At 41.1% G+C, this 12,693-nt stretch overlaps 1 protein-coding gene across 7 annotated transcripts in view; it reads left to right on the top strand.

Annotated features, from left to right (window-relative positions):
• Positions 1-12,693, top strand: part of Slc4a4 (solute carrier family 4 member 4) — a 326,617-nt gene that overhangs the window by 179,697 nt on the left and 134,227 nt on the right. For all 7 annotated transcript variants that reach the window (XM_021210774.2, XM_021210776.2, XM_021210775.2 and 4 more), the window contains one exon: positions 8,866-8,942. In XM_021210774.2, coding sequence (XP_021066433.1) covers positions 8,866-8,942 — 77 coding nt within the window. The remainder of the gene's footprint in view (positions 1-8,865; positions 8,943-12,693) is intronic.

The following is a 12,693-nucleotide window of genomic DNA, read 5'->3' on the forward strand; positions in this document are numbered from 1 at the left end:
GTGTGTGTGTGTGTGTGTGTTGAGGGGCCCTTGTGATCTGAAGAAGCTCTCCCATTAGCTTGCCTTATTATTGATAATGGCCTTTCTGTCTTTATCCTTGTTCTGGTTTAATCACATTTCCTATAATTGCATTTTGACATTATTGACTCCATCATCTTCTCTGTCTCTGATGTTTTCTTTATATGCTCTGGCTTTGTTCTCCATCTCGCCCTGTACAAGATTTCTTATTCTTTTCTAACTCATGTTGAGGGATTTTTTGTGTGTGTGTTTATATGAATGTCATATGATGTTTAAAGCAATTGTTTTTGTTTATTCTAAACCTTTTCTTTGATCTCTTTTTTAGAGCATTTTGCCTCTGTTATAGATATAAAAATAATTTTAGATCTCTATAAAGTAGTACAAATTTTTATTTTAAGTTTTCTAAATTAAACATTTTTCTCAATTTTTTGTTTATTTTTATTCATGGAGTATATTAAAGTTTTGAATTTTCTTTTAAATTCCTGCTGATAATTTTAAAGATAGAATCTCAATATAGTCTATGTGGCTTTGAACTTACTGTGTTACTAAGAATGACTCCAAGTGTGGAAATTCAGGCATGAGCAGACATCAGGCTTCCATTGTCCATCCATTTTAAGAAGGAATATTGTAGGCAGGAAGTCTTGTCCCCAAGTCTTCTGAAAGTTCTGGAATTCAGAGGGCTTTGCTCTGAGGCCCAAACACCGAACTACTTAGCAAAGAGCATTCATTCAAGTATAGATACACTGGCTGCTGCTGAGTCTTCTGCCCACTAAGATGGAGTTTAGGGTGGGCATGGGACATCTCCTAACCCATCCCTTTAAGCTTGCATCTTGCATCTTGCTTCTGAGGGGCTCTACCTGGACTGTCTGGTGTCCACTTCCTCAGAGATGTTCAGGATATCTTTGTGACTCTGTCCCTCTTTGAATACTTGACACTGCCATGCTGACATAGCATGAATAGTGTCAGCTTTAATACACTGGCTGCTTTCCTTCTTGGAGCATTTTTGAAGTCTTTTGTCTGTGTTGTTTTTTTCCCCACTTCTCATTGATCTAGCTGTAAACTTCTTCTCCTAGTATTTAAAAAAAAAAACAAAAACAAAAAACTACCAAGGATGAAAAGAGACCCATTCATTTAAGACTTCAGCTCAGTCTGCCATCTTGAATTGGCAGCCTTCTTAAACATTTTAATCTTAGACATTTCCCCAGATCACAGAATTCCTCTGATAATCAGAATGGTGACATTTTACTTTATCATGGATCTAAGTGTCTATCTACATGGAAGGGAAAAGGTCGCACTTAGGGAGGAAACCAGAGTGGACAATCCTCTCCTGAAAGGCAGGGCTACAGGAGCCTGGTGAAGTTCTCTACCTTGGCTTAGGAGAATTTCATGAAAATTACTTTGAGTCAGAGCCTGGATGAAAACAGGCAGTGATCTGGTGATTATATTGACCTAGTCTGCGCTCTCTGTGTACTCTTTGCCCAGCTAGCACAGGCTTGCTGAGGTTTTCTTTCTGTTTTTTTTTTTTTTTTTTTTTTTTTTTTTTTTTTTTTTTTTGTGAGATTTGAAGGTTGTTGTGTATACTTTTACCAGTATTTTTCATGGATTCAATTTCATTGGTCCATTGCTTCCCACCATATGTGAATATGGGCCGTGACCATATGTGTACGAATAGCTATGCATGCATATATATGCGTGTGAGGGTCACACGGAGCATTGCAATAACAACTGCTGTGGCCACAAGGACTGCAAATGCCACAAAGCAAAATGCCACAAAGCATTTGCAGCGGGTTTCCTATTTTGGGTGTTATCTAATTGTGTTAGTTTCTCATTACCTTGTCACCTGAGTAATGGTTTTATGGTCTGTGTGTGTGTGAGGGGGGGTAGGGGAGGGGAGAGAGGAGGAGGAGAGAGAGTCAGACAAAGACAGAATTTTAAATACTTAAAACATTACTTTAGATCACAGTGAAATTGAAACACTCATCACCATTATTAGAACGTAAGTCATCATGGATGAAAGGACTTTTGCTCTTTCTGGTTGTTTATTTGACTTTGAAATATCTGGCACTGGACCCAGGGCAAACTCACAAGTAGTTGGAAAATCAAAGCAGGAAAGCCCAGAGTGCAGGAGTTGGGCTTAAACAGATCAGCCACAGAAGCTGGTAGCAGAGATGCGAAGGAGTGGAGAGTGGGTCTTTAAAGAGCAAGGCTTTGTGATGCCGGTGTGTGTGTGTATGTGTGTGTGTGTGTGCGTGACACTGACACCTGACCTCTGTGTACAGCCAGCTCTCCATATAAAGGTGTTGCCTTTCCTTGCTCCATACATTAAGAATGAATGACTTCAGCTTTTGGCTGAACTTCACTCTTTCTTTGATAGTTATGTGAGTCTTTTGATGTCTTCTTTCTATCAAACTTACCACACCTTCCACATTGGTTTGAGTCGCTTCAGGTGCCCTGGCTTTTCTCTGCCGCAGGCTCTCTTGTCTTTTAACTAAACTCCCCATACCTGCCTTTCCCCTACTTCCTTGCTTTTCCCTTGTAGGTTTCTCTCCATTATTACTGCTTCTGAATCCAGTTGTGCTACCAGCAGACCGACTTAGGCCACTTTGGTCTATCTTTCTGCCCTGTGGCTTCTGAGCCCATTACACATTCCTTCCTTCTTTACTTCCAGCTTTCCACGTCTAAGGGCTCCTGAGAGTGGATGCAGTGAATGGTTTCCCCCCAATAAGACATGAATGTAGCACAGTTGCCCTTATAGTATTTCTAAATGGAAGTCAAATAACCCACTCATTATTTTTCAAAAATATTTGTGAAGTGAAATCATGCTTTGGGCTAGACTTGTGAACAAGACAGTATAAGAATCTTGGCTTTGTTCTTAAAATTTATGTCAAATCACAAACAAACAATAAAATTGAATAAAAAAAAAAAGAATTGAAAAACAAAATGATCAAAGATACCAAAATTGATCCTTCTTAGTTATGAAAATCCTTCAAAGAGCTCCAAATGACTGGTAATAGTTTTGACTTTCCTTAGTCTAATATTTACACTATAGATTTCTACATTTTATGGGAAGAGTGAGGCCTGGAAATGGAGGTCTCAGAGACCTTTTTTTAAATTTCTTTTTCTGGGTAACCTGCTATCATAGAAAACAGGACCATTTCTTTTAGGCTTTCTCAGTCTACTTCATTATAAGGATGACATTTTATTTCTCTTTATTCAGTGGTTGAAATGGGAAGTTATTACAAATGTAGTAACTTTGGTGTAGAAAACTAAGGCCAGAGCATCAGTTGCATGCACAGTATGGAGTTTTACAACTAGACTGGGACCATGAAGGAGGGCATCTAGAAGCATGTATTTTAATTATTTCACAATCATATTGCTATTGCTTCATATTTTGTCTGCTTTGTTGAGGAGGAAAGCATTTTATTTGGCTTCACTTCCACATCCCTGTTCATCACTGAAGGAAATCAGGACAGGAACTCAAACAGAGCAGGATGCTGGGGGCTTGACCTGCTTACTGGCTTGCTTAGCTTGCTTCCTTATAGAGCTTACAACCAGCTGCCCCAGGATGGCCCCGCCCACAGTGGACTGAGCCCTCCCCCACTGATCACTAGTCAAGAAAATCCCTTGCATAGGGTTTTCCTATGGAGGCATTTTCTCAATTGAGACTCCCTCCTGTCTGATGACTCCAGCTTGTGCCAAGTTGACTTACATATTCATGGTCACTGTGTTTCACTCTTTCTCCTTGTTAGACAAGATGAAGTTTATGTGTTGATCCAAATATGACAGAGGCAGGTTTTCTTTTCAGGGGAGGTAGGATTCATAGAGGACCAAGTTTAAACTATGGCATTACCCTTTGCCATGTGGTCATGAACTTACCATCTTGGAAGCTCACATGTGTATACATCGAGTGGTACATGAGCATCCCAGCATTAATATGAAAATTAAGATGTGTAATTCCTGCTCTGCAGGAAGTGGTGTGTCAACGAGCACACTAATCAGCTGAGCTTGGGAGATGTCCATCCCTAAGAGAATGAACAATCTCAAAGGAGGGGAGCATCATCAGGCCCGCCCGATCAAGGCACTGAGTCCTTGGGTCTGAGCACATGGTAGTACAGACATGACATCATGGTGGGAATTGTGGCAGTGTGCATACCTCCTACAAAGATTTTTTTCCAAAGGTCAAATTTCCTTTTACTGACCCCAACACCCTAAATGGTTTCCCTAATGTTGGTGTTCTGTCTAAACTCCACCCCCACAGTTCCTGGCAGCAGCCAGGTAAGCTCCTCCCCACAGTTACCTGGCAAAGGCCAGGTAGGCTTGGCCCAGTATAAAAGGGGTTGCTTGGCCCCTCCTCTCTCTCTTACCCTCTTGCTCTCTTGCCTCTCTCTTGCCCCTTGTGTCCCCTCTCTCCCATTCCCTTCCCCCATCTCTCCATGTGGTCATGGCCAGCCTCTACTTTTCTACTCTCTCCTCCTTCTCTCTGCCTTCCTCAGCCTCTGCTGCCCTCCTAACTCCCCTCCCCATGCCCTAAATAAACTATTCAATACTGTACAGGTGTGTGTCTGGTCCCTCAAGGGGAAGGGATGCCTTGACATGGGCCCACCATGGCACCCCCTTCCCCCACATCCTGCTTGAACATATTCTTACAGTTCTTTCTCTTTTTATGATCACAACACCTACTTCCCAGTAATTCTAAAGGCTGGGGACCAAACTATAGGGCTTAAAAAAAAAATAAACTAAGTTTTTCTGTGGCCCGGGGCAGTGAAAATCAGATTTATGCCTCTGAGTTTTTGATAAATTTGGGAATTTATGATTACCTAGATTTATTTATATGTCTCTTATAATATATAAGCTACCTTCCTTATTTACTTTCAAAACTCTGTTTATTTATTTATAGTGCTGGGGATTGAATGCAGGCAAACACACAATCACTGATCTAGGGTTCCAACCTTTACTGTTTATTTGGAGACCTCACGAGACTGCTCAGGCTGGCCTTAAATTTGAAAATTTCCTGCTTCAGCCTGTGGAGTAGCTAGGATTACAGGCATACCCCGTGAGTCTCAGGAGCTTGTGGGTTTTTGCTTGTTTGTTTTTTATGATGAAATTGTTACGCTATTCATGTGAATAATGAATCCTGTCTGGTTCCTAGGCTATGAAGTCCTTGTTTTAGCTTGTCCTCTGTGCTGTATTAGCTTACTATGTAGGTATGAAGTAAGGTGGGGGTTAATCTCTTGTTGTATTATATAAACATTTGTATTTTATGTACACATTTAAATATTTCCCTATGCCATGCATTTCTTCACCTCTTTTTAATGTATCCAATAAACATAATTGCAAAGGACTTTTAAAATTGCTACACATATACTAAAGAATAACAGCAATTTTCAAACAGTACAGAGTGTAATTAATTTTTATAGAAACAGTATGTACCTGCCAAATGGGTACTTTGAAAAATGAAACCATTTTCGACTGTGCGAAAAGGCTGGGGAATGTGATTCTCCACCACTTTCTTTTCCTTATAGCTAGAAAACGGTGATATGGAAATTAATTATGACTGTGAAACCAAGGCTGGTTCTACCCTTTTCAAAACATCACACTTTAGAAGCAACATTTCCTTTGGGCCAAGAACAATCCCAAGACATTTGAATGTCCTGGATTTTAGCTGGAAAGAGGATTTGAATGGAGCCTTGAGTAAGTCACCACCCATCCCCAAAGGTGGTAACTCAAGGATATGCTTCTGTGCTACTATTGGTGCAAGAAGGGGGTAGCTTTCTCTAATTCCCTTGCTTGCTCAGTATTGCAGTGTAATGAGCTTATATCACAGGCTCCAACTCTAAATACAGATCACTGATTTATTCTGACAACATGTCCTATCGAATATCTGTTGCAAAATGTACACAATACTTCATTGTTAGGGGCCCGTTGTGTAACAGCTTCCTGGGTTTGTTAAAATCCACACACAGATTTCTGGTTCCCACATCCAGTCTAATTTGTAATCTCTTTTGGCTCTTGCCCTGTCTTCTTTGGTTTTGGTAATATGTTTCTGTGGTCAATGTGAATTTCCAAACAAAGTTATTTACTGACTTGGTTGTATAGTGAGGAATCAGAAGAAAAGCCAAATATTCTTTGTGTGTGTGTGTGTGTGTGTGTGTGTGTGTGGTGTGAAGGTGTTGATTTAATGCTTTTCTTGAGATAGGCAAGGTGACAGTGGTGGCTTGCAACAGGGCAAGTTTCCAGAATGATAGTTCTGACTTGACCTGCTCAGATGTGCTATCAGCTCAGGTTCCCAGTAGCGCGCACTACCTGCCAAGATGAGTTTTCGTTTTGAGTGGTGGTTCTCCATTTTTACAACACTCCAGAGCTACTTGGAAGGTTAAATAAAATATTGTTTGTCCCATGCTCAGAGTTCGGTTAGTGCTTGTGTGGGGTGAGCATCAGAATTTGGGTTCTAAAGAGTAGTGCTGCAGTGATGTGGATGTTACTGGTCCTGGGTTTTCACTTTAGTTACCATGGAGACAGTACTGGAACACATTTGGTTGGCTTCCCCAGGTGTTGGGGAGTGAGGGTGATGCATTTGATAGGGAAAGAGATAAGAAAAGATTATACAATTGCAGGCATCTTACCTAGTGTCCTAGGTTTGTTGGCCTTGGAGGTGTTGCAATATGTTATAAAACTGAGCATTTGTAGTAATTTTTATTACTAGAAATTAAATGAAGTTTAGGAAGGGCAGTGGATTTTATTGTTAACACTAGCCTTCTCCTCCTTCTCTGGTTCCTACATCCTTCTTCAGACTGTGCCTTTTTTCTGACCCTCTGCAAAGAATGACCAGAGATTAGCCACAGGATAGGTGCAAGCAATTAGATTGAATTTGTTTCCTTGGCAAGATTGTTATGTCAATCAAGTTTACCATTATATTAAAAGCCCACTGTTTTGGCTTTTAACTAGTCAGGCTTTGTGGCAAGAAGGACAGTGATGGATTCAAATATGCCTTACAATGTTTATCCTAGATTTCCAAAGCAAATCAGTTTCATTCATCTGTTACTCAAGGAATTTATTTAGTTTTCAAATGATGACATTACTACCACTTAAATAAAATGAATGTACTAATTAGAAATCAGTCTGATCTCCTTATCAATGAAGATTGCACCTAACTTGGGTGTTTGTGATTAGACTGCCCATCCTCCATTGATTAGGAATGAATGGTTCATCTTTGTCAATCAGGAAGAAACTCTAATCCAGGTCGTGCCGATGACCAGCTTTTTTTTTTTTTTTTTTTTTAACAAAAGCACAAAGATAAGCCTACACCCTCTCCCCATTAGTTTCCATCTCAGCATTATCTGGGGGTGTTCATGTCTGTTCCTGGAACCTTTTGAGTCCAGTGGACACTAGAACTTCAGCATGCAGTTCAAAGCATAAAATGCTGTCTTCAACAAGACTCCTGTAATTTTGCTTATGAAACACTTTGTCAGATGTTACTTTTTTTTTTTTTTTTTTTTTTTAAATAATGCCCTGTGCTCAGATTTTCCTAGAATAAAACACTCTGCCAGGTAAAGGATTTAAGAGATCTAGGCCATGCTTACTCAATGAAACGCAGCCGACTGGAAAGTACCCCGGCCTCCTGGCTCAGAACATTAGGTCTTTTCTGATGTCGTGGTTCAAAGAGATTACGTTATTTAAAGAGCTGCTGGTACACGACATTAACTTACCAGATGCGGATTTCCATCTTTTGTAACTTGGTATGTTGGAGTTTCTTTCTGAAGGAATTCATGTCTATGAGGAATGGTTTCAAGCCAAGTAAGTAATGGTTTCAAGTAAGCGGTGCTTGAACCCAGTGCTTTTCAACCTTCGCCCTCTTGCTGGGAAGACGTGCCTGAGTCAGATCATTGAGGATTAGTAAGAAGTGCACGGCTCAGCACCATGCAAGGGCTGGGTCAAGCACCTTGGCTTTGAAGAGTTACTCTTTTGATTCATAAGCCTAGAAATTTCAGGTCCCACTGCAAAATGGAAGCCCAGGATCAGGATCCTGTTGATGTCCACGGTCTCCCCGCAGTTTGCCAGCCTGCTCCTCTTCTGGACATCCCTTCTGTTGTGTCTAACAGTGTCTAGAATAGTTGGATAGATTATTCCAGTGGTTTTAACCTCTTGCTGTTGTTGGAAGATTGGGGCAATGTCATACGCCCTGTACAGTTCATCCTTCTACTTGAAGAAGTCTGACATGTCACAGAGGAAAAAGTCAAGAGTTGATTGTAGCCTGCTGGTAGGAATAGTGGTCAGGGAGCCCATGACAAGACTCCTTTGAGGCAAAGACTGGGGATTCTGGGCCAGATACCCACAAGGGGAGCTATTTGTGACCAGATGTCTATCGGGCAGAGGAGTACAGTTAGCTTTTCTGGGTGATCAAAAGGAGTGGTGTGCTTGGAAGGGTAGCTGAGGCCAAGGGTAGAGGGCGGCCAGGCATGTACCCAGGACTGGTTGATAGGTAGGAGCTGCATCTATGGGTAAAAAGCAATGCAAAGGGAGCCAGTAGACTAGATGCGTGTAAAACACAGCAAAATAAGTAAAACACAGCTAGAAAACAGGATTTACACTTCCTGGTTTAGATGTATTGTGATTTATCTTAACATGAGACATAAGCAGGCGATAAGACGAAGTATTTGGGATTTTATGTGCTTTCCACTTAGTTATGCTTTAATCCAGCCTGGGTTCAGGAGAACTCTCTGGAAGGTAATGTGTTTAAAAGGCTCTTTTCCATTCTCATTCTCATCTCCCAGTGTTTAGAGCAAGCTCGACCAAAGCCTGTACCCTTGAGAAGAAGTCTCTAATCAGAGTTCGCTTATGTTTTTCCAGGCAGCCCAGCCATGACCCACAGGAATCTGACATCCTCCAGTCTCAATGACATTTCTGATAAACCAGAGAAGGACCAGGTAAGCGGAGACTTCCTTTCTTTGGAATTTAATACTGGCCATGTATCTAAGGGATGCTGGGGGGGGGGGGGCTTAGAGAGAGTGGCTGTCACCACTAAAACAGACCACCATTATGTGAGGAGGGGAGTTTGGTCTTTTTCTAAGAAAGGAAGCAAGCCGTGTGACTCAGAGAAGCAAGTGACTCTTGGCTTTGGCAGTGTGGTGCATTCTCCTGTCCCTTTTAGCTTAGAAGCTGGAATTGGCTGAGTCCATACATAGTACTAACCTTTACCTTGGGTTTGTTGAAGGGATTACACGTGGGTGTTTTATGAAAAGTGTTTTGGAATACTATGACAGGCTGGCTGAGTGGGGCTGGTGATTGATTGGCAATTTGGGGGAGGGGATGTTCATCAGGTAAAGGTAATGTTAATGTTACATCAATTCTCTGTGTGCTTGTGAGCACATATCATAAGTGTCCATTCATAATGAAGAGCAGAGAGTTTAAATTGCTGCTGTTTTTTTTCTTTTGAAAAGAATATGGTGAAAACAGTCGTTTTCTCAGTTGGCTGGGTGTCTACAGATAGATTGTATTTCAACAACATAATATATTGATACTTCCTGATGAGAAAAAAAATCTCAAGACTTCAAAGAAATGAAAGTTCCATGTTTTAAGGCAACAAAGGGGCCATTTGGTAACATGTTCTCTGTGTACACATGGTGATGATCTGAGTTCCGTCCCCAGGACCCACATTAAAAACAAGATGGCCAAGTGCTGCTAAGCTCACTTGTAATCCTAGGACTGGGGATGTAGAGGCAGGCAGATCCCTGGGATTTGCTGGCCAGCCAGTCCAGTAAGATCAGTGAGTTCCAGGTTCAGTGAGAGGCACTGTCTCAAAATAAAATAGTGAGTGATTGATGAAAATATACATTATCAACCTTTGATCTTTATACACATGCTTATGCACACATACACATACAAATACACACATGCATATATACACATACACATACACATATACATATATACATACAAATACATACATATACTATACACAGATACACAAACACACACATACACACACATATACACACGCATATGTACACATACACATAAATATACAAATACATATATACACATACATATACACATTCACAAACACATACACACACATACACCTCCATACATATACATACACACAGATACACACACATGTACACACATACATACACACATATATACACATATACACACACATTCTTCCCCATACATTGAAAAAAATTCACAAATGTTGTAGACACACAAACCTCTGGACATACACACTCATACACTCATGCTCCCCCAATACATTGTATATATTCACAAATACTGTAGCTCTGAACATGCATATACATATACATACATACATACACACACACACACACATACACACTCTGACTGAATTACAGGATAAACAGTAGGGAACATAATTGAGAAAATATGGTTTTGATACTTGTTTCAAAACTAGGTTTGTAATTGGCCCAGCTTTCCCTCTGTCAAGTGGAAAAAATAGTACTTGATGTATATGTCAGAAAACCAAACATCTGGTTTTTGCTCTTATAACCTCCTCTTGTGTCCTTTGCTATAACACAGAACCCAATTCCATTTGGCTTCATGCTTAGCACACTAATGCTATTGTCCCCATGGCCTTATTCTTTAATCTCTGTCTCCTTAAGTAGGGTAGCTTTGGCATTTTTTTCATACTTTGCTATTTTTTCTACAAAAAGCAATATTTATGACAGTGTTCTTTTTAAACTGGCAGTCCTTGTAGAGTTTTATAGTCCTTGGTGAATTCTCCCAAGTACAGGAAAGGTAAAATTACTCTCTTACGTATGAAATGGCTTCTTGGAGTCTTTCAACCTTCTCATCGATGCTTCCTTAAAAGGCCTTCATTTGCCCAGATCTGATCTCTAGAAGAAGCTTTGCAGCTGCTCTTGTCCCCACTTTCTGTCAGTTCGCCATGCTTTCTGTGTCATATCCCTCCTTTTCTCTGTGGATTAGAGGCATAATAGGTTTCTAGCAAGTAGAGTTTGACATTTCCCCAAGATCGCATGTCTTCCTTACATTTATCTGCTGGTGTTTCTGGGAGAGGCCTCTCCATCAGGACTGATGACCCCCTCCATGTGACCTTGATAGTCACTCTTGACTTCTTGGGCCTCTCTCTACAAACCCTTACCTGGTTACCTTTTCTGTCTCTTCTGGACACGGTCAGAGATCAGAGCATTTGCTTGTGATGTGTTGGTACGTACACACCTGTGGCGGAACTCGGACCCTTAGGATTTTCCTCAAAGCTCACTGTGGCTCCCTTCAGCTTTTACTGATGAGTGCTAATTATTGGTGCCCTCTGACAGGGGACTTGAACTTGGATACGGTCACAACAATTAGGGTTAAGCATGTGTTTGAAACATTTTAAAATAAGTCTTCTTTTATTGGGGACAACCATCTAGCCAGAAGTTTGTGAACAGGCGGCTGGCAACTGTTGGCTGGGAGAAATTTCTTACTTTGTTGGTCTCTTCAAACCTGGGCATATGTAGAGGAAGTCCCACAGCCAGCTTACAACGAGAGTTACGTCAGATTTCGCTTCAAGGATCAGAATACGTTGGTGCATCATCAGTTTCGGTTGCTGATTTTTATATAAAATGTGTGTGAATTGGGTTCTCGAAGTCAACCTCCTTTTCCTCGCAGCAGCTTCCATAGTAGCTGAGGTTGGTGTTAAGGTGATGACCAAAGACTAAGCTCAGAGGTTTTATTCATTCTGTTTTCAAAGCTAGCAAATGCAAGCCAGTGGCTATATCTTGAGAGAAATTATCCACCCAAACATAGCTGTTACCCAGCCAGTTAATCAGCGAGGTCTTTCTCCTGAAAGCACTTCTGTTGCCTGCTTCCTTCCAGAGGCTGGGAGAGGATCTTAAATGACCCACAGTCTTGTCTTCCCTCAGACATGGAGGAGGATGATGGGGTAGGAGCAAGTTAATGCCTCACATGCAAAAGCGCTTGAAGCCTTTTAAGGCAAAAGAAAATCAGACTTGCAAGTAGATGAAGCTATGGTAACCCCAAGTTTTATTTCTGTAACCTGTTTTAATACCATGAACCTAGTTTTTTTTCCCCCCTTTCTTTTTTAACCTATTTTTCCTCTGGCTGGGTGGAGAAAACAGGTTGCCAGGCACAAATTTGTTTTGAAGAAAGCTTTTATAATTAATTAGCCAATGTCCTGGGAGTGAGTTTGGCAGTGAAGTCAAACTCATCCCGGGTGCTTTTCCAAGTCGGCCTCCCAAACGTCCATCCAACTGCTGCGGAAGTTTCAGATTGAATGATGGTTCTGACTGGATACACCCTGAACAGTTGCGACCTTGCCTCATGGCTCCCGGCAGCTATAGAACTTCCTACTACACAAAAAGATGGGCTTTATGTTCGGTGTACCGAAGAGGAACAGATTGGCTCTTCCTGACAGTCACGGGATGACACAATCTGAGGGCATATTTTAAATGAGATTCTGTTTGGGAGAAGCAGAAGAAACAAATCTGTGGCCTGAACTTTTTCTTCTTCGCTCTGCCAAGCCCCATGCACTCAGAATTTCAGTAGTGCCTGCCTGATAGAAAAATAGCTCAAAACAGTTAAGAGCAGCAGAAAATCATAGCCCCGATGGAGCAATTCAGTGCTCCAGCAGCATCCCTGCTTGGATGTGATGTTTATTAAGCAGAAAAACACCTGCGAGGAGTACGTTAACAAATACAT

This window comes from Mus pahari, chromosome 13, assembly GCF_900095145.1.
Source record: "Mus pahari chromosome 13, PAHARI_EIJ_v1.1, whole genome shotgun sequence".
In the NCBI taxonomy this organism is placed as follows: domain Eukaryota; kingdom Metazoa; phylum Chordata; class Mammalia; order Rodentia; family Muridae; genus Mus; species Mus pahari.